At 43.5% G+C, this 27,185-nt stretch overlaps 1 protein-coding gene across 1 annotated transcript; it reads right to left on the minus strand.

The window, feature by feature from the left end:
- Window positions 1-13,123: 13,123 nt before the first annotated feature.
- Window positions 13,124-14,225, minus strand: LOC308648350 (transcription elongation factor A protein-like 9). The gene has a single exon (XM_081292977.1). It carries the CDS (start codon window positions 13,997-13,999, stop codon window positions 13,685-13,687), a length of 315 nt encoding a protein of 104 aa, XP_081149103.1. The 5' UTR covers window positions 14,000-14,225; the 3' UTR covers window positions 13,124-13,684.
- Between the last annotated feature and the right edge of the window lie 12,960 nt (window positions 14,226-27,185).

Raw genomic sequence — 27,185 nt, forward strand, 5'->3', positions numbered from 1 at the left:
ACATCATCAAAAAATATAATAATAACTGGCAGCATAAACTCCCCTCCCCTGCAAATATCTTCCTTTATAAAAGCAATGAGAACGCTTGCAAAAATTGCCAGAATTAACTAGTTCAAAACTTGAAAAATTAACCAAAAGCTTGCAGCAATCTGGGGGAAAAAATTTTTTTTTTTAAAGAGAGAGTGAGAGAGGGGAGAGAGAGAGAGAGAGAGAGAGAATTTTTTTTTTTAATATTTATTTTTTAGTTCTCGGCGGACACAACATCTTTGTTGGTATGTGGTGCTGAGGATCGAACCCAGGCCGCACGCATGCCAGGCGAGCGCGCTACCGCTTGAGCCACATCCCCAGCCCCCCCCAATTTTTTTTTTTTTAAAAAAAAGCAGACTCTTGATAAGAATAGTGAGATGTGTGGCATTTTAACTTGTCCTAGCCCCAGCCCCTGCTCTTCAGCCCACCTTAACCTTGAAAACTAACAGTATCCGTAGACACAGGGAGAACCAGCAGCCTAGAAGTCACCGGAGAAGTTGGAACAGAGTTGGAGCTCTTTCAAAGTTCCATGCTCAGGGAATTGTCATGATTTGACCTGTCTGGCAGTCCCCTGGAAAGCCCCACTGGCAAGGCACACCTTTATTTGACGTGGCTCAGAGTTTGCCATTGTGAACAGGCATTTTTTTTTTTCCTCTGGGGGGACATTTGTCAAAAACAATAAGCAGAATTATTTAACACTGTAGTGGCCTGAGGGGAGATAACAGTTGGGCAAGCAACTACCCAATTAAAAAATAAATAAAAAGCCCTTTAAAAAGCTGGAGAAAGAAATTGCAAAGGGGCTTTTAAAAAGAACACCACACACATGAGTGGGGGCTGAACATGATGAGGAGAGACGTGACAAGATCCTAAACACCCACCTCTGGCTAATCATGAGGCTCCCTGCAAGCCTGAGGTGAAGCTTCAGTCAGAGTTGCAAACCGCTAAGTTGAATACTAAAGACACACCCCAACGTGCATAAGGAGCCCTGTAAGAAAGACTGGAAGACTTGGGGAATCCAGGGGTTTCAGAAAATTTCCATCTAATCAATGGCTGGCACTAAACTAACCCAAATAGAGACTTCAGTGGTCACATACAACAAAAAATAGCACCAATACAGAATTAGTCTGGGAAAGTCACTACACAAACAATAAAAATTATAACAACAAACAACAAAAACAATAGGCCTAGGAAGAAGGGAGAATCCATTGCTATTTAGATTGCCCACTATTTTATGAAAAAAAAAAAAACATATAAGACATGTGAGGAAACAGGGAAATAGAACCCATAGATGGGGTGGGGAGCAGTCAATCAAAACTGAGGAAGTATCTGAAGAAGCACAGACATCGGGCTTCCTAGGCAAAACCTCAAAATCAATTCTTTTGAAATATATTTTTCAAAAAAAAAGAATGAAACCATGTCTAAAGAACTAAAGGAAAGTTTAAGGTGTTTCATCAAATATAAAATATCAATAAAGAACCAATGGAAATTCTAGAACTGAAAAGCATAATGACTGAAATGAAAAGTTCATATGGAATGAAAATCCACTTCAAGAGATTTGAGCAGGTGGAAAATAAAAATAAAGCCAATTTTAAGATATTTGAGATTATCCAGTCTGAGGAGCAGAGAGAAAATAATTAAGAAAATGTACAGAGCTTTAAGGACTTGTAAGACACCATCAAGTGTACTGATGTATGCACAATGGGAGTCCCAGAAGGAGAGGAGTGAAGAGGGAAGGATAGAGAGAATATTGAATAAAGAACAGGAACTACCAAAATTTGATGACAGACATTAACCTGCACACGCAAGAAGCTCAATGAACTTCAAGTAGGATAAACTCAAATATTCATGACTAGAAGCACCATAATTAAGTGGCCAAATCCAAAGACAACAAGAAAGCTTGAGAGCACTAAGAGAAAAATAATTAATCACATTTTTAAAAATTCTCAGTAAGGGTAACAGCTTATTAGAAACTATGAAGGTCAATATCAATGTGAAGATGTATTTGAAACACTGGAAGGTAAAGCTTGTAACTTTTTTCTCCTATTTTTTTTTTTAAAAACAACTTCAAAAGGCAGTAATGGCAGGACTGGGGTTGTGGCTCAGTGATAGAGCGTTCTCCTTGTATGTGTGAAGCACTGGGTTTGATCCTCAGCACCACATAAAAATAAGTAAATAAAATAAAAGGTACTGTGTCCATCTACAACTAAAAAAAATTTTAAAAAAGCAATAATGGCAAAACTGTGTTGATAGGCATATAATATATAAAGATATTGTTTGTATGATAAAGCAGTACAGAGTAGGAGAAAGGGAATACAGATAGATCCAAGTTTTTGAATATTATCAAACTTGAGCGGATATTAATCTGAACTACATTGTTATAAACTGAGGTATTAATTATAATCCCTAGGACAACCACTAAGAAATTCACTGCAAAAAAAAAAAAAAAAAAAACACAATAAAGGAAATGACAAATCAATCAAAATTGTATACTTGAAAATGCCGGCTTAATACAAAAGAAGGAATAATGGAGAAATAGAGAAACAAAAAGATCTAAGATATGGAGAAAACAAATAGCAAATGACAAATGTAAATCCTTTTTTATCGTTAATCACAGTAAATACAAATTTAGTATCCAACAAAAGGCAGATACAGGCAGGACAGATTTGAAAACATGATCTGACTATGTGTTAGCTATGAGAGACACACTTGATAATCAAAAATAAAAATAAGATGAAAGTAGAAAAAATCTACCATAATCAAAGGGCTGTTTGCATTCCTGTGTTTTTTTCAACCCTCTTCATAATAGCCAAGACATGGAATCAACCCACCTATTTATTGGCAGTGAAAGAAAGAAACTGTATTATATTTACCCAGAGGAACATTATTTAGTGATTTAGAAAGGAATGAAATCCTTTCATTTCATGGCAACATGAATAGAAATAGAGGACATTATGTCAAGAAAAATAAGGTAGGCACAGAAAGATAAAACCACATGTTCTCATTTGTAGGAGAACCTAAAAAGGCTGACCTCATGGAAGTAGAAAATACAATAGTGGTTACTAGAGGCTGGGAAGGAGAAGGGACAAACAGTGGCTGACAAGCAGATGGTTATTGGTATAGGGATGCAGCTATATAGGAGGAACAACTCTTGTTTTGTTTTATAGCATAGTAGATTAACCATAGTTGTAATGATTAATTGTATATTTCAATATAGCTAGTTAAGAGGATACTGAGTGCTCTCTAAACAACAAAATGATAAAATGTTTGAGATGCTAGTTATACCAACTACCCTGATGTGGTCATTCTACGTTGTATACATGTATTGAAACATCACACTATACCCCCATAAATATGCATAATTATTATTTATCAATAAAAAATGAAATAATCATAAAATTAAAAAGCTATACTATGAAAACAGTAGCCAGAAGAGAGCTGGAGTGGCTATACTTATATCAGACTGTAAGACACCAATTTTTAATAGAGACAAGGAAGGATATTTTATAATGATAAAATATTACAATTATAAATAGGTATGAACCTAATAACAGGGCTTCAAAATACATAAAGCCAAACTGACAGAATTGAAGGATGAAGTAAATAATTAAATAATAACAGTTGGAGATTTCAATAACCCACTTTCAATAATGGATGGAGAAACTGTGCAAAAGACCAGTAAGAAAATATAAATCTGAACAATACCATAAACAACATGATCTAACATCTACAGAACATCCCACTCAACACCATCAGAATACATGTTCTTCTCAGGTGCACACCAAACATTCTCGAGAATAAACTATAAGCTATAAAATAAGTCTTAATAAATGAAAAGTGCTAGAAATCAGACAAAGTATATCCTCTGACCACAATGTTATAAAATTAGTAATCGACATGGAAGAAAATTGGGGAAATTAACAAAAATGTGAATATTAAACAATTTGCTCCTAAATGACCAATGGTTCAAAGAAAAAAATCTCAAAGATATAGAAATGCTTTCACAAAAACACTGTGCACAAAACTTATGTGATGCAGCTAAAGGAATGTTTAGAGGGAAATTTACAACTTTAAACTCTTATATGAACAAACTAAAAGATTTCAAATCAGTCTAAATATCAACCTCAAGAAACTAAAAAAATAAGAGTAAACTGCACACAAAATAGGAAGGAAGAAAATAATAAATATTAGAGTAGAAATAAATTAGAGAATAGAAAACTATAGAGAAAAATTAATAAAACCAAAAATAGGTTCTTTGAAAAGATCAATAAAATTGTCAAACCTATAGTTAGACTGACCAAGAAAAAAGAGGGAAGACTTAAATTACTAAAACCAGGAAGAGAACAAATAACATTAAGATCAACTTTACAAAAAAATAAAAATGAGTATAAAGGAACACTATGAATAATTGTATCCCGAAAGTTAGATAACCTCGGTAAAATGGGAAAATTCCTAGAAAGACATAAACTACCAAAACTGATGTAAAAGAAATAGAAAAATCTAAATCAACCTATAACAAATAAAACAATTGAATTTGTGATCAAAAAACTTCCCACAGAGCAAAGTCCAGGACCAGATGGCTTCACTGGTGAATTCTACCCAATACTTACAGAAAAAAAATTAACATAAATCCTTCAAAAATATAGAAAAGGTAACACCTAGTAAGTCATTCTATAAGATATTATCCTGATATTAAGGCTCTCACTACCCAATGATTTCGCCTCTAAAGTTTTCTTGCATTTTCTCACACATGAGCTTTTGGGGACCACCTAATGTCAAAACCATACCATCACTTCTATCCAGCATTGAATTGGAAGTTCTAGCCAGGACAATCAGGCAAGAAAAGGAAATAAAGGCATCCATACTGCCAAAGTACAAGTAAAGATTTCTCTATCTACAGAAGAGAGAATTTTACATATAGAAAAATCTTAAATAAAAATCACAAAATAACTGTTAGAGGTGATGAACAAGTTCATCTAGGTTACAGGATACAAGATAAACATACAAAATCAATCCATATCTACACACTTACAATGGATAACCATAAAATATAATTAGGAAAAATTCAATTTAGGATAGCAACAAAGTAAAATAAAATACTTAGAAATAAATTTAATCAAAGAAGTATAACACATGCACTGAAATTAGAGAGCATCATTGAAAGGATTTAAAGAAGACCTAAAAGAAAGGAAAGACATCCATGTTCATAGATTCAAAGACTTACTCTTACTAACACAGAAAAATTCCCTCCCCCCAAATTATCCTACAGATTCAATGCAATTCCTATCAGAGACCCAGGTTATTTTTTTTTTTTTTTTTGCAAAATTGACAAGCTAATCCTAATCCTGATATAAATATATGAGACCTAGAATAGTCAGAGTAACCTTCAACAAGAACAAAGTAAGGGCACACACTTCCCAATTACAAAACACATTATAAAGCTATAATCATCAAAATAGTATGAAACTGCCATAAAGATAAAACAATGGAATAAAGGCCATCCACCAGAAATAAACCCTGTATTTATGGATTTATGGTTCATTAATTTTTTTTGGCTATGCTGGGGATTGAACCCAGGAGTACTCTAACATTCAGCTACATACCCATCCCTTTTGATCTTTTATTTTTGAGACAAGGTGTTGCTACCTTGCTCAGGCTAGCCTAGAATTTATGATCCTCTTGCCTCAGCCTAGCAAATAGCTGGGATTATAGGCATGTCCCACCATGTCCCATGATCCTTTGATTTTTGTCAATTTGTCAGAACAATTCCACAGGGTAAAGTTTGTCTTTTCAACAAAAATGTGCTAGGATAACCAGATGCCCACGTGTTTTCGTCAGCTCTCCGTTGCTGTGACCATAAGACTTTATAAGAATAACTTAGGGGCTGGGGATGTGGCTCAAGCGGTTAGCGCGCTCGCCTGGCATGCGTGCGGCCCGGGTTCGATCCTCAGCACCACATACCAACAAAGATGTTGTGTCTGCCGAAAACTAAAAAATAAATATTAAAAAAATATTTTAAAAAAAGAAATCTGTAAATCTACCTGTAAACTGTTAGTTAACCCCCAATAAATATTAAAAAAAAAAAAAAAGAATAACTTAGAAGAGGAAAGGTTTATTTGGGTTCACAGTTTCAGAGGTTCAGTCCTTGATTAGCTGACTTCATTTCTCTGGGGCTGAGGTGAGGCAGAACTTCTTGGCAGAAGGGCACAACAGAGGAAATCTACTCAGTTCATGATGGCCAGAAAGCAGAGAGAAAGCTTTGCTCACCAGGGAGAAAATATAAACCCCAAAGGCATGTCTACAGTAACCTTCTTCCTCCAGCCACAGTTACCATGCAGGTGATCCAGTTAGCTCTCATAATCTAACCATTTTGCCTCTGAACATTCTTGCATTGTCTCACACAGGAGCTTGTGGGTGACACCTCATATTGAAACCATAACATCTTATGCAAAACCCCCTGCTTTACTCCATATACAAAAAATGAACTTCACATAGGTGAAAGATCTAAATTTTAAGAGCTAAAACTATAAAACCCTTAAAAGAAAGTTAGGCTGAAATTTTTGCAACCTTGGATTAGGAAACAGTTTCTTAGACATGATAGCAACAGCACAAGGCAACAAAAGAAAAAACAAAAAAATTTTATCAACATTGAAAACTCTTGGGCTTCACATGGATACATCAAGAAAGCAAAAAGACAAACTACACAAGAGAAGAAAATGCTTCCAAGTCATCTGTCTGATAAGGGACAGGGATTCAGAGTATATCACATATTCTTACAACTCAACAGTAAAAAAAAAAAAAATCCAATTTAAAAACGGGCAAAGGATTTGAACATCTCCAAGATCTACGAATGGCCAAGAAGCTCGTGAAAAGATGCTCAACCTCATTAATTACCAGGGAAACATCAACTGAAACCCTAGTGAGATATGCAATACCCACTAAGATGGCTGTAATCAAGAAGGTGGAGAATGATAAGGGTGGCCAAGGATGGGGAGGAAATGGAACACTCGTCGCTGCTGGTGGGATGGAAACTCGTGCCCCTGCTGTGGAAAACAGCTTGGCAGCTCCTCAGAAAGCTAAGCGCAGAGCTGTCCTGTGAGTGAGCAATCCCACGCCTACCTTTATAGCCAAGAGAAGTGAAAACGTATGTTGAAACAAAAACAAGTATACAAATCGTCACAGCAGCATAGTTATAATAGTCAAAAAAAAAATGGAACTCTTCGTTGATGAATGGATGCAGTACGGTACGTCCGTCCAATGGAATAGTGCCATTCATAAAAAGGAACTTAGTTTTGAGTTCTACTATAGCTCGAAGGAACATGAGGGCACATGGATATAGCCAGATGCAAAAAGCCACATAGATGAAATGTCCAGAATAGGCTGCCAGAAAGCAGGTCAGTGAGGAGGAGAGACTGCTATTTCTGACCGGGTGGTCAGAGAAAGCCTCTCCAGGTTGGCACTGGAAGAGACAGGAGCAGCCTTGCAGGTTCCCTTGGAAGCCCTTCCCAGCAGAGGGAACTCCCAGCACAAAGGCTCTGAGCTGGAGGAAGCTGGCTGGGGAGGGAGTGGCAGCCAGGCAGGTGGCAGAGCTCTGTGCTCTAGGGCCCGGGGTGCAGCCAGGGGAGGTTGATGCTGCTCCTAAGACAGAAGGAAGCTTTGGGGGCCCCGATGGTGTTTGGAGAGCTGGGTTGATTCGTGTTTTGAAAAGACCTCTCTGGCTGCCAAATGCATATGGCAAATGAACTGCAAGAACAGCTGGGCAGAACTGAGCAGCTCGGACCAACAAGGAGAGAAAAAGTGCATGTGATTTTGTTCCGGTGTGGGCGAGGGACACAGAGACCAGTGGACACCTCTGAAAACCATCTTGGAGCGAGAACTGAAGAGACTTGCTCCCCACCCCTCCACCCTGCCCATTCCTTTCAGAGGCTTTTACTCTTCCCTCATCCATTTGCAGAGAGAGCAAATGAAGTTATTTTTAGAAAGTCATCAGGAGACAGAGCTGAAGAGTGGAAATGAAAGATTCCCCCACCACATGGACTGTCCCAAACGAAGGGAAAGAATGGCCCAGGAACGTTGGCAGCAGCTCTATCCATGACAGTCCCGACCGGACACAACCCAAATGTCCCTCAGTGGTAGAAAGAGTGGATGCGTTGGGTGCCGTCGGACAGCAGAACACTGGACCACCACAGGAAGAGCAATCTACTGCTACCAGCAAGAACAAGGATACAGCTCAGAAACATCATGGTGTCCAGCTGGGTGTGGTGGCTCACGCCTGTAATCCCAGCAACTCAAGAGGCTGAGACAGGAGGATTGCAAGTTTGAGGTCAGCCTCTACAATTTAACAGGACCCTGTCTCAAAATTTCAAATTAAAAAGGCTGGGGATATAGTGCCCCTAGGTCCAATCTCCAGTACTGAAAAAAAAAAACACAAAAATGGTGCATAAAAAAGCCAGCTAAGCTAAGAGTCCATACTTAGGATTCCTCCATGTGCAGTTCAAGCACAGGCACCATGGAGCTAACTGACCATGATAGAAATCCACACAATGGGTGCCTAAGGTAGGGGGTAGAGGTTGGATGGAGAGGGGCACCCAGGGAATCTGGATATATTCTAGATTTGGGGATTTCAAGCAGGTATATGCACTTTTAAAAGCGTCATCAATCACCAGTGGTAAGTCATGTGGACATCCCACGATACCCCCGAGAACACTGTGACAAGAGCGCTCGCCTCTGTGGTCTTCCCCCAAACCCATGACCCTGATCACGAGTAAGACACCAGAGAAACCCAAACTGAGGGATGATCTACAACTTACCCGGCTGTCAAGGTCACAAAAGACAAGGAAAAACTGAGAAACTGTCACAGAGCAGAGGGGGCAAAGGAGACATGACAATGAAGGGGCTTTGGGACCCTGGAACAGGAAGAGACTGAATGGAAAGGCTAGGGAAATCACAAGAAAACCCCGAGTTCTGCTCATAGTGGTGCCAAGCGCTGGTTCTGGCTTTGACAACAGGAGCACAATGCTAACATTAGGGAAAGTCAAGTGTGGAGTACATGGGAACTCTGTACTAGGTTTGCAATATTTTTGAAAACATAAAATCATTCCCAAATAGTTGCTTTGGGAGGGGGGGAGAAAAGAAAAGTCCTCAGGCTGAATAATTAGACCTGTGCATTTCCGTGTCTGTAAATGATGTCTCCACAACACTGAGAACACGAAACAGCAATGGAGGTGCAGAGCCTCGTGGTTGCACACCCGCCCCCCCAGGCCTGGCACTGCGGGAAGAATGGCTGAATTCCGCCCTTGCGCTTATTTCCCCAACATGGGTAGAAATGCAGCTGCTGCTTCAGAGCTCAGGTTGTTCTCTCAAAGGAGGCTGAAATCCCTTTTCAAAGATCCTGTTTCTGTCTTGAATGTTATCATTGAAAATTCTAATTTTCCCACGGCTATCACAGCTCCCACCTCCCCAGCACCTCCCAGGAGCGGGCTCTGAGCAGGTGTGGGCTGCTGAGACGGGCGAAGAGGAATGGCCAGCTCCAGCCCAGGGTGCATGGTACTGCCATTCAAAGCCTGGACTCCAGAGCTGCCCACTGGGGTTCAAAGCCCAGCTCCCACACACCAGCTGAATGACCACAGGCATAGAAGTTAGTCATTTGGAACCTCAGATTCTGCATCTGTGAAATGGGAATGTGGAATGTCTGCCTGCTTGTGGGCCCCAAATTTACCTATGTGCTCTGTAAATTCCAGGACACACCTCATCACCTGTTTCTAATCCTAGAGATTACTATATCCTGTGCCCTTCCATACTGCCTCTTTACCCCCGATACCCTGCATGGGCCCCCACTAGCCCTCTAGGTGTGGACGTTAATTTCACCAGCAAATGCCTAGTAAGTGCTGCTTGGAAACACACCAGCACTGCCGGGAGGTGGGCAGAATCCTACCCTAACACACTCACTCCCTACCGGAGCCCTTCCTTTCCCAGCCCTCATCTCTTCTGTGGCTACACACCATTCAGATCACCCCAAGGGCCACTCCTTCTAGAAAGTGACTCCCTGTGCCCTATAGGGATCTCCTGGCATCTTCCTGTCACGAGGCTGTCTGAGGAACCCAGCATGAGACGTGGTTCCTGCAAGCTCTCAGCGTGCACCAGTTACATAAGCAAAGGAGCAAGGCCCACAATTCAGCTGGGGAGTTGGGGAAGGCTTCAGAGAGGAGGTGATATGTTATTGGGTCTTAACAGAAGTGTGGGAGTTAACCAGGGAAGGTGAGAGTGGAGAGGGAAGTCAGGGTGGCCAAGCCTGAAGTTTTTGGAGCCCAAAGGGGAGACGGCAGATGAGGCAAGATTTTAGGGCTTGATCCTGTAAGCCACAGGCGTTGCCCAACAGGGCATTCAAATTACCAGGGCCCTAACGGTGTGACTCTGGTCCAACTAGTGTGGGTCCCCAAGATTCTAATAAGCAGCCAAGGTCAGGAGGCCTTGCTAGGCCACGAAGGAGAAAGCTAGGGACACTTTCAAGCAGAGCGGGAACAGGATCACCCCTGCAGATCCTTTGCTGTGCAGGGCACGAGGTGGGCAGAAGACAGAGTCCAGGTCACAGCTGAGGGCCAGATGGGGGCAGCCTGGTTAGGAAGGCAGAAGCAAGAAAGACAAGGGCGATGCGGGCTCCCTCCAGTGAAGGACACCCAGGGACACAGGGCTGAGGTTGAGCGAAGGAGATGGTGAGTTGTGTGACGTGACTTTCAAAGTCACAAAAACTCTGAGGGAAGCAGATGTGGCTGGCCCGCGAGCACCACTGCACGCTCGGGTGTGCTCCGTGCACCCTGCATGTCCTCTCTGGAGCCAGTGCCCAGCACCATGGACCACACACACACACACAAACACAGGCACAACTACACACATGCCTGCACATGCATGTGCAAAGCGCGCACACACACACACACACACACACAGCACACAAAGTCTGGCAGAGAGACCTCCAACCTTATTGGAAACATGCCCGTCGCACACACTGGCCAGGCGAGGCCCAGCAAAGCTCAAGATTCCACCGTATCTGTTTCCACGGAACAGACAAGCGGTGGCTTCTAGAAGGGGCTTCAGGCTCCAGCAGTTTTGCCTTTTCTCAGAAGTAATTGCTACTTTCATAAACACCGGTGGGGGCCCCGGGGGAGACCGCACAGACGGGCAGGGGCTAAGCGGTTGCTCATTACAGGCGCGTCCTGACACAGACAGAGGGAAAAAAGCCAGTCTGTGCCATCTTCAAATATCCCAGTGTTGTGACTTCTAACAGCATCACTGGATCTCGCTTCATTACAACTGCCAAAAGGGGGGGAAATTGAATTACCATGCTAATGTCTTCTCTTTCAGTGAAATCTGTGATTCAGGTACATGGATATAAAATACATCATTAGTTGCTTTTAAACTTGTCGCTAATACTGAAACATAGAGTGGGACGTGAAGGGGAGATGTAGCTAAACCCAGCCCAGCGGCGGCTCGGGGAGCCTCATGAAAGCCGTAATGTGACAATGCAGTTTCTTTCTCCCTCTGAGATGACAGTTAATTCCAGACCAGGAAGGCTGTCAAAAATGCTTAGTTCTGCTCCACTTGAGTTAATTACCGGCCCCGGGGCAGGCTGCCCTCCACTCTTCTGCTAATGGGGCTGGGCTCCAGGTAAAAAATCCATTTGCAAGAATGTTTTCCTTGCTCCAGATCTAATTTATTGAATATCAAATATTTATGCCAATGCAATTAAAGTGACAACATTGCTCTCCCTTCTCTCTACCCCCCGTCTTAGGCAAGCTTGCGCTGGCTGGCCGAATGCTTTCACCAGTCCACACAGGGGGGGAGTTTTCTTGGAGATTGAAAGCAAGAGACTGGAAACCACTTGGACCCACAGAGTCACCTGGAATCCTATTCTTCTTCCTTTGGAGGCAGCCCCATGGCAGGCTACGCACAGGGGCCGAGGAGCCGAGGCCAGAGGCCGATCTGTGGTTTCACCGGCTGCAGCCCGCCATGTACCAGGCTGCAGACGAGGCCATGTGGGTGAGCCAGGCGGGGTAGACTGAGTTCCTATCCCCAACAGCCACCTGGTCTGACAATGAACTCCGGGTGCATGTAGGAGTGACAAACACTGACAGTGTGCACAAGCTGGGAAGGTTCCAGAAACGAATCCTTGTAGGTAGATTTGGGATTTGGGGTCTCCAAGGCTTGAAGGCCACCTAAGGTCCACTCCCACCCAACCAAACCTAAGTGCAGAAAACACCAGCCATGTGCATGTCATTTGTTTTTTTCAAAAACCCTCACTCACCAAGAGGACCTTTGAGTGTCCAGACCCTGGAGCTTTGAGGTGTCTCCACTTAGGACAGCCCCAGACTCCAGATTCATCCTTGTGGGTTTCTCAAGTCACAAGAGACATGATTGGACATCTCTCCCAAATGGAGGGGTGACCAGTGAAGACGGTCAATTGACAAGCCAATGTGTACCCTCCTCCAGGACACTCTGAAAATGTGGAGGAAATGCATTTGGCTAAAGAAGAGGCTTTTCCTTTTCTTTTATTCCCTGAAGCAAGAAGCTTAGCAAAGCCTGGGCCAGCAGGTGACACTGTGTCAAATACAGTGGACACCAGAGGTCTTGCTTTGCCCTCCGGCTACCTGAGTTCCTCCAGGGACTGGCTGCTACCTTCGTCGCTCCCTTCTCATCGTGCAATTAAGGTCTTTCCTTGGGTCTGAGTGGGAATTTGAAGGACAAACAGACATGGCAAGGTGAGTGGCACATACCAAGGCTCAGGAGAGCAGCTGAAGGAGGCTGTGTCAAAGAACAACAATTGATTTTTTTTAATATTTATTTTTTAGTTGTTGGACACAATATCTTTATTTATTTATTTTTATGTGGTGCTGAGGATCGAACCCAGGGCCTCGCACGTCCTAGGCAAGCACTGTACCACTGAGCCACAACCCCAGCCCGACAATTGATTTTTTTTTTTTTTAGTTATAAAATTTTATTATTTTAGCAACAACACTGTGTATTCATTTTAGGAATATGGAAAATACAAACAAGCAGAAGATTGTATTCATAATCCCATCACTGAAACTGAACTTTTTTTTTTTTTTTTTTTTTTTTTGGCAGCACTGAGAATTGAACAAAGGAGTTCAATTCTCCACTAAGCTATATCCCCAGCCTTTTTTATTTTATGGCCAGGGTCTTGCTAAGTTGCAGAAGCTGGTGTTGAACTTGTGGTCCTCCTCTCCTGCCTCAGCCTCACAAATTGCTAGGAATATAGGCCTGTGCCACCATGCCCAGCTTGCCTTAACTTTTTTGTCTCTTATTCTTCCCAAGTTTTAATGAGCATATATGTAATATACAAATGTACTTTTACCTTATTCAAAAATATGATATTCACATATTATTTAGTAACCTTCCCCCCATTTTATATGCTAACAGGAACCTCTTTTTTACAGTGAGTAAATCTTTCTTATTCAAAGACAGAGACTTGTAGATAGGTTCAAAATACAATAAACAATGAGATGCAGATAACAAGAGCTATATCTAAAACCACTAATAGCAACTGGTTAAAAGTAGAAAGATGGGCAAAGATATATCAGGAAAAATGCTAATAAAACGAAAGCTACATAGCAATGTTAATGTCAGATAAAACAGAAATCAAGGTAAACTACATCAAATAAGGGTAAGGATGGTTTCTATTGACCTTCCAATGCATCACTATAAGTTTGTTTCTTACTCTCCTTATCTCATCTATTTCATCCACTTCCCTAAACATATCCTCATTGCTCAAATGCCTGTTATGTATATCTTCTTTAAAATCCTGGAGAGATTGAATCAGCCTTTCTCTAAAAGTTTCTTCTGCGTTTTCCTCCTCCTCTGGTTCTTCCTCTTCCTCTGGCTTTTCCTCAGGCTTTGGCTCTTCCTCCAGCTTTGGTTCATTCTCATTGTCTGGTTTTTCTTCAATTTTCTGACAGGGTTTCATCTTGTGCCTCTCTTTCTTCTTTCCTGCTTATTCCTCTTTGAATGCAATTACTTCTGGTATTGATCCGGTCTGCTGCTTTCTCGTACTTTTATAGCCTCGGAAGGTTCTAACAGACCTGCAAAATTCCAGCAAGTTGAATCCTTCCACTGGCCTCCGGCGCTGCCGCCAGCACTGCCGAAGGGAGCTGGTACCCAGACGGGAACAAGAACCAGACTAGCAGGACTTCTGCACACGTCGACTCCTCCGACAATTGATTTTTAATGGTGCCTAAATTGCAAGGGAGGAAACCATGAGAATATCAGCATGTTAGAGAATGTCATGTCCTGGATAAATGGAAATTATCACCCACATCACAAGAGCGTTGGGGAACCAAAGGTACGTTATACATACACTTGCTTTCCGTTCGTTAACTGTAGCAGTAGGAAGATATTTTGGAAGAAAGTGGATTAAGCTACAATCAAGAAGATAGATCAGAAAATATACACATATGTTTCTTTGGATCCCACCTTTTTAGAACTGTATAAACTGAGAATTTTGATAAAGTTCTTTTGTGTTCTAGTTTTTAGATGGATGTACTATAGCCAACTTTAACATTTATTGCTTAGATATTCTTTGTTTTCTGTTGATCCAAACATTATACTCCAGGTTTAGAGCTTTGTGATCATATTTTATGGCCAGACAATTCTTGCCTGAGTATATGGTGGTAGGGGGGGATGGTTGGTATCTCTTCCCTTTTTATGTCATTAGTTATCACCCTATTCAAAGACCTGCTCACATCACACCTAAACTATTGCCATAATTTCTTAACTGTATATTCTGTCTCTAGCTTCTTTTGTCCCCAAAATAATCTTCCTCTTGGCTGCTCAATTATCAGCATCACTTCACCTCTAAAACTAATTATAACAGAGCCTTTACTGTAGCCAATGTGATAGGACAAGAAGAATATTAAGAAAGAAAACTTTTAGGAAGGAAGAGGCAAATTTATCATTTTTGCAGGATATCCCCAAAATCACAGAATAGCCATTCAAACTAATGATAGAGATCTTTAAAACACAAAGTTATTTATATCAAATAGTGATTTTCCTGTATATAGTAATAGTCAATAATATAATAGAGAAGTCTAGCTCATGATATATATTATCTACTGTGTTAACATCTCCATGAGAATGTATCACAGAAACTTCAGTGCAAAAGCAAATTTGAATTTTGCACTCAAATTTGCTGCTTCTCCCTAGCTCAGTGAAGGGATTTTTCCAGCCACCCATCTGTACCAGGTGGAACTCAAGGATGCATCCCTTCCTCCTCCTGGTACCATTCATACACAAATCTGAGGGTATCACCGTATGCAGCCATCTGCTTGTCTCTCCAACCCCACTGCCCGTATCACAGTCTAAGTGCCATGACCCTCACCTGGATGGCTGCAGTAGCTCCTCACTGTCCTTCTCCTGCCTTCTCTGATCTGTCTCCACAAAGCAATTGCAAGGATTGTCTGAGCTTTGAAGCTAAATTATACCCTGGCCCTCCTGGTAACACTAGTTGCAGACCCCCATATCTTTGTCAGGGTCTGTACTGCTTGACTTACTGTAGTCCTTGGCCACCCCTTTGGCTTTGGCTCAAATGATTCACCAACTCGTTCCCCAACTCGAGCCACACTGGCCTGCTTGAGGTTCCTCCAGTACCCCCAATCTCTTTCTCACCTTGAGACCTTCGCTCTGTATTCCCTGCTGAGAAGAAGGATCACTGATCTTTCAGGCAGGCTGGGTAGAACCAGGAGAGACTTACTCCTTGTCAGAGAGCTCCTTGGCTCCCTGGTCTCAGTTTTCCCATCTGCAATGTGGGTTGTTTGACTCGATGTTCCCTCCGGCATCCTATGAGCTAACTTTCCGTCAGAGGTGTCAGCAGTTTGAACTGATGGAGAAAGAGAATGGGAAGTGGCAAGAGGGGAGACGGTCCTGGGGGAGACAGTCTGGAAAACTCCGGGTAACCACTTTCAGAGTATTTAAAACACTATCACTTTTTTATTATTATTAGCAGAAAAACTCATTAAACCTTAACAGGATTTGGTAGCATCATCATAATCTTATCACGAGGAGAGACAAAGCCAGCTAACTCGGGGTATTTAAATATTAAATACATGCACTATATTGAAAACTTGATTCCACTCCATGAAAATAATTCACATCATCTATGGCCAAGAGAGAGGAAGCGGATTCATCTATGCAAACAGCTTCTTGTTCGCCAAGAAAGGGCTGCTCTGGCCCTGGCTTCCAGAGACTCCTGGTGCCTCCCCAAATCTGTCTTCCTCACAGAACTTGGATTTCACTCATGAAAGCCGCATGCCCAGTTCGAATGCTGCGTTTACCAGCTTCCCTGGCCTGGGGGGGTGGCCACATCATGTTGTCTGGCAAGTGACTGTCAGAAGGAATTGCTGGGTGAATTTCAGAGAAATGTCACTATGACCTTTTGACCTTGAGGTGACCATAAGGGACAGGTCAAGAGAATCCGAGACCTCCTTTTATTTTTTATTTTTTTTTAAAGAGAGAGTGAGAGAGGAGAGAGAGAGAGAGAGAGAGAGAGAGAGAGAGAGAGAGAGAGAATTTTTAATATTTATTTTTTAATTTTCGGCGGACACAACATCTTTGTTGGTATGTGGTGCTGAGGATCGAACCCCGGGCCGCACGCATGCCAGGCGAGCGCCCTACCGCTTGAGCCACATCCCCAGCCCCCCCGAGACCTCCTTTTAAATCCAAGCTCTGCCAACTGCAAACCTGATGCACTCCATGTAAACTCTCTGAGCCTTATTCTTACCTGCAAAGTGAGAGTCATAACGCCTCGTGTGTGGTAGTGTTAAAATTAATTGAAAGGCAGCAGGGCACACGCCCATAATGCCAGCTACGTGAGAGGCTGAGGTGGAAGGATTGTAAGTCCAAGGACAGACTGGGCAACTTAGCAAGACCCTGTCTCAAAATAAAAAGATAAAAAGGGCTGGGGATATGGCTCAGTGGTAAAGCATCCTTAGGTTCAATTCCTGGTATTGAAAAGAAAAATTAAACAAAAGACTTTATAACACATGGTGACAGCGCTTTGCAAGTCATACAGCTTTAAAAACAAATGCTAATTTGATGTTTACCCCTCTGCCTTATTTTTAAGTGACAGGTTTTTCCATCCTGACCTACATCAAAAATATTTTAAAAATATTTTTAAATGCTGTGTTTCTACATGACCATCTTTCATTGTGGGAACACATATTGTCCTGACATGGCACGGTTCATTCTATTGTCACAAAGATCCATTCGTCTGCAGTCTGGTCTTGTGCATACCACAAGGTAACTTGGAGTTAACTTCTAACTTTGGCATCAATTTTCTTCTAAATAAGCCAGAAATTTCAGGTGCATAGACCTTAAATATATATATATATATATATATTTCCAAAGGTGTGGTTCTTATTCATCACATTTGATGGGTCCTATCGATCTGGAATTCCACATCCCCTGATTCTAGGAATTTTTCTTATATTAGCCCTTTGGTGACGTTTTCCTTTTTGACCTCGGTGTCCCTCATTCTTCGACTTCTGTTATGTGGAGGCTAGATCTCTCAGTCTGTGTCTCTCATTTTCTTCTTGCTCTCTCTGTTCTCCACCTCCTCATGTCTCTCTGTTCCTGAGACCTTGAGAAGACTTCGTCATCTAACCGTTCTGCTGAATTTCTCACTTTTGAACATGTCTTATCTTTAGCTTCCTTGAACTTCTGTTGAAGTTCAGATTCTCTGAACTGTGTGTTCTCTCCGTTTGCATTCTTACTCATTTCATGAACTCCATATCTCTTGATCTTGTGTGACTTCTCTGAGAATGGCGACGCTTTAAGATTCCGTCTCCCTTTAGAGTTGCTATAGTTTCTTTGCTTGTTTGTTGGTTCTCTGTCCTTTGTGGTAGAGGCTCTTCTTAACTGACAAGTGACCCTTGATTTTCTGCTCACAAGCACAAAAAGAATACCTGATCAGGACCTCTGGGCTCAGCCACAGTGAGATCCACGCAAGCAGATCTATAGGGTCCACTCAGTGTGAAGAGGTCTAGGCTCCACTCTGAGGCTGCTCAAATTCCAAAGAAGAATCGTCCCACCACCAGCCCTCTGGGAGGCCAGGGAGGGTCTGAACACAGTTAACTCTAGATTATGTCACTCACCTGCCAAACATCCCACATGACTTCTGGATGTCTACAGGTCAAAGGGCACACAGCACAACAATTCAGTTTTGAAAGTTAACACCTGACGCTTTCTAGTTGGGCCCACTGACTCCTGAGATCTCTGAGGTCCTTGGGTCTCAGCCACCAGATGTCTGCACTCTTCCCTTGCAAATCTCCCTGGTGATTCTCAAGAGCCATCAATCTCCCTCCATAAAAATGCAGAGTAATTGAGCTTAGGTTAACCTCCCCTAAAGCATTTACACCTATACCTGTCACCACTGGTATCATGAGGGAACCTAAAGGGACAGGAGCCATCCTCCCTAGAAGGCACTGGAGAAGTATAAATAATAAATTCTGCTTTCCTATCACCAGACCAAACAACCCAATCAGTTTGAAGTGCTTTCCTGGATAACATTTAGGCTGAAGACCCCAAATCAAAACTGCAAGCAGGCTATTTAAAAGTAATGAAAAAGAGAATATCATGTAGGAAATCTAACAAAATGAGACAAAGATGAGTCATAAGCAAATTCACAACCCTAAATGCCTGTTTAATCAGAAAAGAGTGAAAATAGGTAAAACAAACATTCATTCGAATAATTTGTCTTTTAAGAAAAGTTCAAAATAACCAGGGAAAAGAAGCTGGAAACATGGTCAAAGCAACATTATTGATTAGTAATCTTTATAGTCAGGAAAACAGTCAAATAAATTTTAGATTTGGTTTATGAAATAGTTTTGCTTTCTGGTTGGGGCTGGGGCTCAGTGGTAGAGCACTTGCCTAGCACGTGTGAGGCAGTGGGTTCAATCCTCAGCACCAATAAAAATAAATAAATAAAATAAAGGTATTGTGCCCATCTACAACTAAAAATTTTTTTAAAATAGTTTTGCTTTTTACTATTAGAGGAAACCAATAAATGCTATAAATGTCAAGAGGGAAACTACAGATTAAAAACTCTGAGCACTTTGTGTATAATTACATGCTTGTAATTTCAAAAATTCCACAAAATGTATTATTTTCAGGGAAAACACTACATATTGAAATTGTCTCAAAATAAATGGACAACCTGGGTAAAAGAATAATAAAGGAAAAATTCAAAGAACAATTGTTAAAACATTGCTTTCTAGAATGGTTTCCAGCCTCAGAGGATGTCCCAGATGAATTACCTCAACCTTTCGCAGAATAAATCATTGCCATGTTATAAAAATTCTTCAGAGAATTAAAGGGGAAAAAATGAGGGCTGAGGCATAGCTCAGTGGTAGAGCACTTGCCTAGCATGAGGAAGACACTGGGTTCAATCCCCAGCCTACAGAGAGAGAGAGAAAGAGAGAGAGAGAGAGAGAGAGAGAGAGAGAGAGAGAGAGATGAAAATCTCATCAGTTGAGTTCATGAAGCTAGAGAATCTGTTGACACATTGTTTTGGAAGAATCTCAAAAACATGTTGAATGGAAGAAGCCAGACACACACAGAGGAGTACAAATTGTATGATCCCATTTACATGCAGTTCAAGAAGAAATGAAATTAATCTCTGTTGATAGAAATCAGAGAAGCCGTTGAGGGAGTGGGAGGGGAGGGGCCACAGGGAACGTTCTGGATCTGTTCAAAGACACTCCATCTTGACTTGGAGGATGGCTCCTGGGGTGTGCATATCTGTCGAAATTCATCAAGCCATAATACACTTTAGGTTTGTGCATTTTACTACCCACAAATTATGTGTCACTAATGTCCTACTAGGGAGAAAAAAATCCTTGTTGATGGGACTTAAAGATAGCCACAAAAGAGCTGATCGTACTTAATTTGTTGTATGTGCCAAAACACTAAACCAAATAGAGGTAAATGTAACCTTGCAACAGACTAAGAACAATACAAAAAAAAAAAAAAAAAAAAAAAAACTGAGATTTCTGTCAATGTTAAAAGTTTCTTAGTATTTAATTCAAAGAAGAAAAACACAAAAATCTTGAAATAAATCTACAAAATTTATTTATTTATTTTTTTAAAGAGATAATACCTTAAAATGATCAGTAGTATCTATGTCAAACGGAAAGCCCAAAGCATTCTCAACAGTGACACTCAGGAGGCCACCTGGCTAACGTCAAGAACAAGACAAGGATGTTCACTATTGTGGTGAAATCTCCGAGCCCTGTGACAGGACCAGAAACAGACAGGAATCACAGGTCTGGGAAAGCCACCCAAGCATTGCTTCGGTCCCTGCTCATATTGTCTTTCTAGAGAACTCGAGAGGGTGGCTGGAAAATGATATCATGCCTGAGTTAAACATGAATTCAAAGAGATAAGCGGGGACGGTCACCGAGGCATCGCCATCGGGAACCATCGGGAACCACCCAAATGCCCAGTAGCAGGAGAGAGGAGAAACGGAGGCCTGCACCGATCAGAGGCTGAGATGTTAGAAATGTGACCTGAAAAGCAAAGTCAGGAAAGGTGCACACGGAGTGGTCCCTTAAATGCCTCCTTTGAAGACAGGCGCCTCCGCCACAGAAACAACACAGCACCCGACGGAACAGTGGACGAGGATGGGCAAGGGACATTCTCCAGAGAAGGTAGACAGGCGGCCAGTGAGCACGTGGAAAGACGCACGCACCGCATGACAATGGCAGAGAAAGCCAGACCCTCAGCCAGGGACCACTGCCCCTCCCCCCCAGAGGAGGGCTGCGGAGAGGGGAGGAGGGGGAGAGAGGAAGAAGCAAGTACAGTGAGGACTAGAGAAGTCCCAGCTGCTGGGCCCCCCGGGAGGGAGGGCAGAGTGGGGCAGCCACGGGGGAAAGGCTTCTCAAGCAAGTGAACAGAAGATGACCACCTGCGGCCAGTCCACTCTGGGTGCACGTGCGACAGAACCCACAGTGGTGCTTCACGGAGGGGTTGGACGTCCATGTTCACAGCAGCCAGAAGGTAGGAGCCACCCAGACGTCCACCCGTGGAGGAATGGACACATGTGCATGCGCACACACACACACCCATCCCTCAGCCTTAAAAAGAAGACACATGACCACTTGAATGATCCTGAGGACATGAAGCTCCGTGAGATGAACCAGACACACAAAGACAAACACTGCTTGCAGCCCCTGGCACGAGGCTTCTAGGACAGAGAAAGTCAATCACAGGCACAGAGGGGACGGTGGATGGCACGGGCCGGGGGAGGGGATGGAGGGTCAGTTTTTTTAGTGGGTGTTAAGTTTCGGCTTGCCAGGTGGAGAGGGTTCTGGGGGTGGATGGAGGTCACGGCTGTCCAAGGAACGAGCTCAACACCATTGGATCACACTCTTAAAAAGACACACAAGCTGACATTATGGGTGTTTCACCACACCCCCAAAAATCGGGAAGACATACGAAGCTGCGTTTTCTGGGAAAAGGCAAAAGCAAGATTGTGAAAGGCACTTATCAACTTCAGGACCGTGGCCACTTCTGGGGAGAGAGGAAGGGAAGGAGATTGGGAGGGACACAAAGTTTAAAGTCCCAGGGGGACCCTCTTCACCGGACACCGGGCTCCTCGTGAAGACACAACTCCCCAGCCCCCTGGGGGCTCCCTCCAGCCAATCCTCGTCCCCACACCAGGTTTCCGTCCCCTGAAGTGAGTTGGACAAGTTTGTGTCCATGGAGTCCCGAGCTGTCTTCAGAGCCTTCCTGGGTCTTCCCTGAGGACTGGTCTCCTTGGGGATGCCCGGTCTCTGTAAGGGACCACACTAGTCTGACCAGGCAGAGGCCACACACCCCTGGGCACTTGGGCTCCTATTTCTCAGGGAAGGCAGACGCCCAGAGGGCAAAGCTGGCCGGTCTCCTCAGCCACTGTCAACTCCCTGCTGTGCCCCCAGGGCAAGGCGGGGGGTGGGGGGAGAGTCCCTGTCACAGTAGAGACACAGGTGCTGCGGCTGGACCACTGTTTTGTGGAGGGGAGTCCTGGGCACTGTGGATGCCTAGCAGCCTAGCAGCATTGCCAGCTCTGTCCACTCCATGCCAGGTCTGTCTGCAGTCATGACAACTAAAGTCATCTGCAGACATTGCCCAAAGCCCCCTGGGAGACAAGATTGCTCCCAGCTATGAGATAGACAGCTAGCCAGACAGGTAGGCAGGCAGGCAGATAGACGACAGGTAACAGAAGATAGATTAGGTATATGGGTGATAGGTGATCGATAATAGATGACAGGTAGATGGATAGATTGATTGATTGACTGACTGATTTTTACCTAGGAATAAGATCATTAAGATCTGTTCAGAAGTATCCAAGGCAGCCCAGGAACTCGGCAGAGGCGGGAGAGACCAGCACATCACAGCATGTACGGCTGCCCAAGGACAGGAAAAATGTCACCCATCTATTGATTCTGCCCCATGTCAGATGTTAGCTTAATGAACTTGTAATTAAAATGGCTGGTGACTCTCTGGAACTTTTACAAAACTGGGAGTCGAAAGCATGGATGGAAAAAATCAACAGGGTGAATAAAGGAATTTTTCAAAAATATAAATGTTAGATCCGAGCTACCGGATCTGAAACGGGTTGTAAAATTATAATAACTAAAACAGTGTCGAAGAATAGACCCAGCTACGAAAGAACTAACAGCGTGGAAACGGGCCCACGTGTATGCAAGAATTTAGTATCGATTAAAGTGGCAGTTAAATTAATGGGAAATGGTGTGGGGTGCTCAGTAAATGATGCAGGGATGATTCATTGACGATGTGGGGCAGGAAAAAAAAATTCAAGGCCTTGCACTCTATATCAAGATGAATTCCAAAAGAATCAGAGAGTTATTAATTAAACCAGAAAAACTAGAATAAAATGTCGATCGATACCTTTTGGTATCAGGAGAAGACCAGTGTTCCAAGCAGGAGGTCTCAGACACAAAAGAACTGGAAAAGGGAACAACTGCAAGGATACCCTTGGACTTGAACGCGCTGCTTTTTATAAATCAGGAGCCCCACTGCAAAGTTGAAATTCAGAAGAGCTCTTTGTCATGTAACAAGGAACTTAATACCTAAACCGGCTTCCCAACAATACCAGAAAGGCCACACCCTGGTGGCACACCCAGGGGGTGAGGACCCTTCAGCCCACAGGAGAGGAAACAGAAATGGCCAAAAGCCACTGAGGAGTTATTCGGTGGGTTCAAATTCACGTCCAGAGAGGAGAAGTAAGTTCTGCTGTTCGACCACATTGCTGCATAGACTTCAAAAGGGCTAGAAAAGAGGGTTTAGATGTTCCCATCACAACAGATGATAAATATTTGAGATGATGGAGCCTGAGTTGATCCACACACAGGTACGAATTGTACCAAAACATCACACCGCGCGCCCACAGAGATGTAGGATTCTATCTGTCAACAAATCTTTTTTTTTTTAAATTTAAGTTAATCACATTGGAAATGCAAGTTATGCAAATCATATGGAGACACCATCTTTCACCTATCACATTGGCATGGATTTTTTTTTAAGTTAATAATTTTCAAATGCCCTAAGTTAATGTCCACACAAGAGCTTCAGGTCTACACCTCCTGACTCCGCTGTGGACATCCAGTGGCCTCCCACACAGCACTTGCGCTTGGAGGTCTCATGAGGATCTTGCTCACTCAGGGTCCACGCCAGGCTCCCGACTCCTACTGCTCCCAACACCCCAAAGCTCCTCACCGACCGTTACCTCCATGGCTGGACGAGGTCACTCGCTACCCTTCCTGCGGCTCAGACCAAAATTCTCCATATCATCCCAGACTTCTTTCTTGTACTGACACCAAATTCTGGGGCCCAAAGCTTCAAAAGAGATTTAGAATCCAACCTTCTCCATCACCAACGCCATGGTCCCTGCACCCTCGGCCCTCAACTGGACACTGTTGAGCCTCTTCCTTCTCACCCTGACTGCACCCTCCCAGCTCTCCCTCAACCTGGCTGCCAGAGGGGTCCTTTCAAAGCCCAAGTCAAACCAGGTCATTCTTCTACCAAAATTCGGTTTGTTCCCCTTTTCAGGGAAAAGCAAAGCTCAGATGAAGGCCTGCAAGCCCCTGTAGGATCTGGCTACTTTTCTCAAACAGCCCTATGCAAGGCCACATCGTAAAACCCAGGACTGCAGAATGTCACTGCCAACAGCACGAAGTTCTACCTCAGGTGGTCTGCAGGGCTCATATGTACAAAATGCTTCCCTGGTGTCTCTGATACTTTGGAGCCACTGAGATCCTAATCCGACATTTCCATTCTACAAAAGAACAAGCTGTGGCTTAGAAAGTGAATTCCTGGGGATGCACAGAATCAGCAGCACAGCACAGGACATCCCCTTGATCCAGCCCTTCCTGCATCCCCTCTAGCTCCTAGAGTCTTAATGACCGGTTCATCTGTCTCTACTAGCTGATCCACTCGTCAATCACACATTTAGAACTAATGCTCAGAAAAAATTCTAATTGCTCAGACAACAGAAAGTCTTCACTTTGTGGTATGAATGGGAAACATTTGTGTAGGGCCATTTCTGCTGAGGTCTACAGTTTGCCAAGAATCATTCATCACAGTAAATAAATTATTGGACCATGAAAACCCCAAGACAGATGGTACAACTGATCTCGCAGGGGGCTCTTGCTGCTCCCACCCAGTCCATCAGCATTCACTCCCCCACTAACTAGTAACCCGATTTGCGTGATCGTCACCTACTCAGGCCAGGCCCTGTGATGCTGAGACTGGAAGCCCCAGGAGTACCACAGAGAGCTGGAAAATCAGTCTGAAGTGAGGTGGGGAGGACACAGGGAGGGCTGGGCAGGTAGACACCAGCCAAACCAGCGAGCAGTAGCGGCTCTAACAGTCAGCTTCACTGTCCCCAGAACAGATGAGGAAACCGAGGCACAGAAAGCTCAGACTCCCCAACTCACAGCCCGCCCCGGCTCACAGTGCTTCCACCAGGACGTGGTCCTCAGGGGCAGAGCCGGCGGCTCTCAGGGTTCCCAGGACCCAAGTCAGGACGGGCCCTTGGGCCTCATCCCTGGGTAATGACTGGGCTCAACTTCGGTTCCCGCCATTCAGACGTCTTTCCAATTAAAGTGAAGTCCAGTAACAACAAGAATCAACAAATGGGACTTACTCAAACTAAAAAGTTTTTTCTCAGCAAGAGAAACAATAAGAGAGGTAAATAGGGAGCCTACATCCTGGGAACAAATCTTTACTCCTCACACTTCAGATAGAGCCCTAATATCCAGAGTATACAAAGAACTCAAAAAATTAGACAATAAGATAACAAACAACCCAATCAACAAATGGGCCAAGGACCTGAACAGACACTTCTCAGAGGAGGACATACAATCAATCAACAAGTACATGAAAAAATGCTCACCATCTCTAGCAGTCAGAGAAATGCAAATCAAAACCACCCTAAGGGGCTGGGGATGTGGCTCAAGCGGTAGTGCGCTCGCCTGGCAAGCGTGCGGCCCGGGTTCGATCCTCAGCACCACATACCAACAAAGATGTTGTGTCCGCCGAGAACTAAAAAATAAATATCAAAAATTCTCTCTCACTCTCTATCCTCTCACTCTCTCTTTAAAAAAAAAAAAACACCCTAAGATACCATCTCACTCCAGTAAGATTGGCAGCCACTATGAAGTCAAACAACAACAAGTGCTGGCGAGGATGTGGAGAAAAGGGTACACTTGTACATTGCTGGTGGGACTGTAAATTGGTGCGGCCAATTTGGAAAGCAGTTTGGAGATTCCTGGGAAAGATGGGAATGGAACCACCATTTGACCCTGCTATTGCCCTTCTCGGACTATTTCCTGAAGACCTTAAAAGAGCATGCTACAGGGATACTGCCACATCAATGTTCATAGCAGCACAATTCACAATAGCTAGACTGTGGAACCAACCCAGATGCCCTTCAATAGATGAATGGAAAAAAAATGTGGCATCTATACACAATGGAGTACTATGCAGCAATAAAAAAATGACAAAATCATAGAATTTGCAGGGAAATGGATGGCACTAGAGCAGATTATGCTTAGTGAAGCTAGCCAATCCCTAAAAAACAAATACCAAATGTCTTCTTTGATATAATGAGAGCAACTATGAACAGAGCAGGGAGGAAGAGCAGGAAGAAAAGATTAACATTAAACAGAGACATGAGATGGGAGGGAAAGGGAGAGAAAAGGGAAATTGCATGGAAATGAAGGGAGACCCTCATTGCTATACAAAATTACATTTAAGAGGTTGTGAGGGGAATGGGAAAATAAACAAGGAGAGAAATGAATTACAGTAGATGGGGTAGAGAGAGAAGATGGGAGGGGAGGGGAGGGGGGATAGTAGAGGATAGGAAAGGTAGCAGAATACAACAATTACTAATAGGGCATTATGTAAAATTGTGGATGTGTAACCGACGTGATTCTGCAATCTGCATTTGGGGTAAAATTGGGGGTTCATAACCCACTTCAATCTAATGTATGAAATATGATATGTCAAGAGCTTTGTAATGTTGTGAACAACCAATAAAAAAAAAATTAAATTAAAAATAAATAAATAAATAAAGTGAAGTCCAGGTGTAACCGACCACCCTGCCTGCTCATGTCCCCAAGCCCTGAGTGGTCCAAGAGGCACCTTCTGCCTCGAGCAAACTTCTGTCACACACCTGCAGCCCCCGTCCTCCCTCCTGCACCGGGTGTGAGAGGTGTGGGTGCTCCAGAGCCCCCAGGGCCGCACTGGTACCCAGGAGGCCATGCTGGTCCAGGGGCCCCCGGGGATGCCGAGACTGCTATCAAAACCCTGCAGGAGAAGCCCGCAGACACAGAGGCCGCCCTAGTGACGGCCAGCAAGCCTCTCCTGGCTGCTCTCCCCTCTCAATGGCCCCCAAACAGGAACAAATCAGAAAGCAGCCCTCGGCACCGGCCAAGAGGCAACTCGGCCTCCGGGCCTTGTGCCTCTGCCCAGCTCGGTGTCTTGGGAGATCGGTGCCCAGTGGCATGCGCGCTCTCGGCTGCCGCTGTCCTGAATAATCATTCGCCGCTCCTTTCAGGGGTCTCCCTCCAGCCCCCACCCCTCTTAGGTGTTCCAGC

The sequence above is a fragment of the Spermophilus citellus genome (genome assembly GCF_964194105.1).
Source record: "Spermophilus citellus genome assembly, chromosome: 4".
Classification (NCBI taxonomy): domain Eukaryota; kingdom Metazoa; phylum Chordata; class Mammalia; order Rodentia; family Sciuridae; genus Spermophilus; species Spermophilus citellus.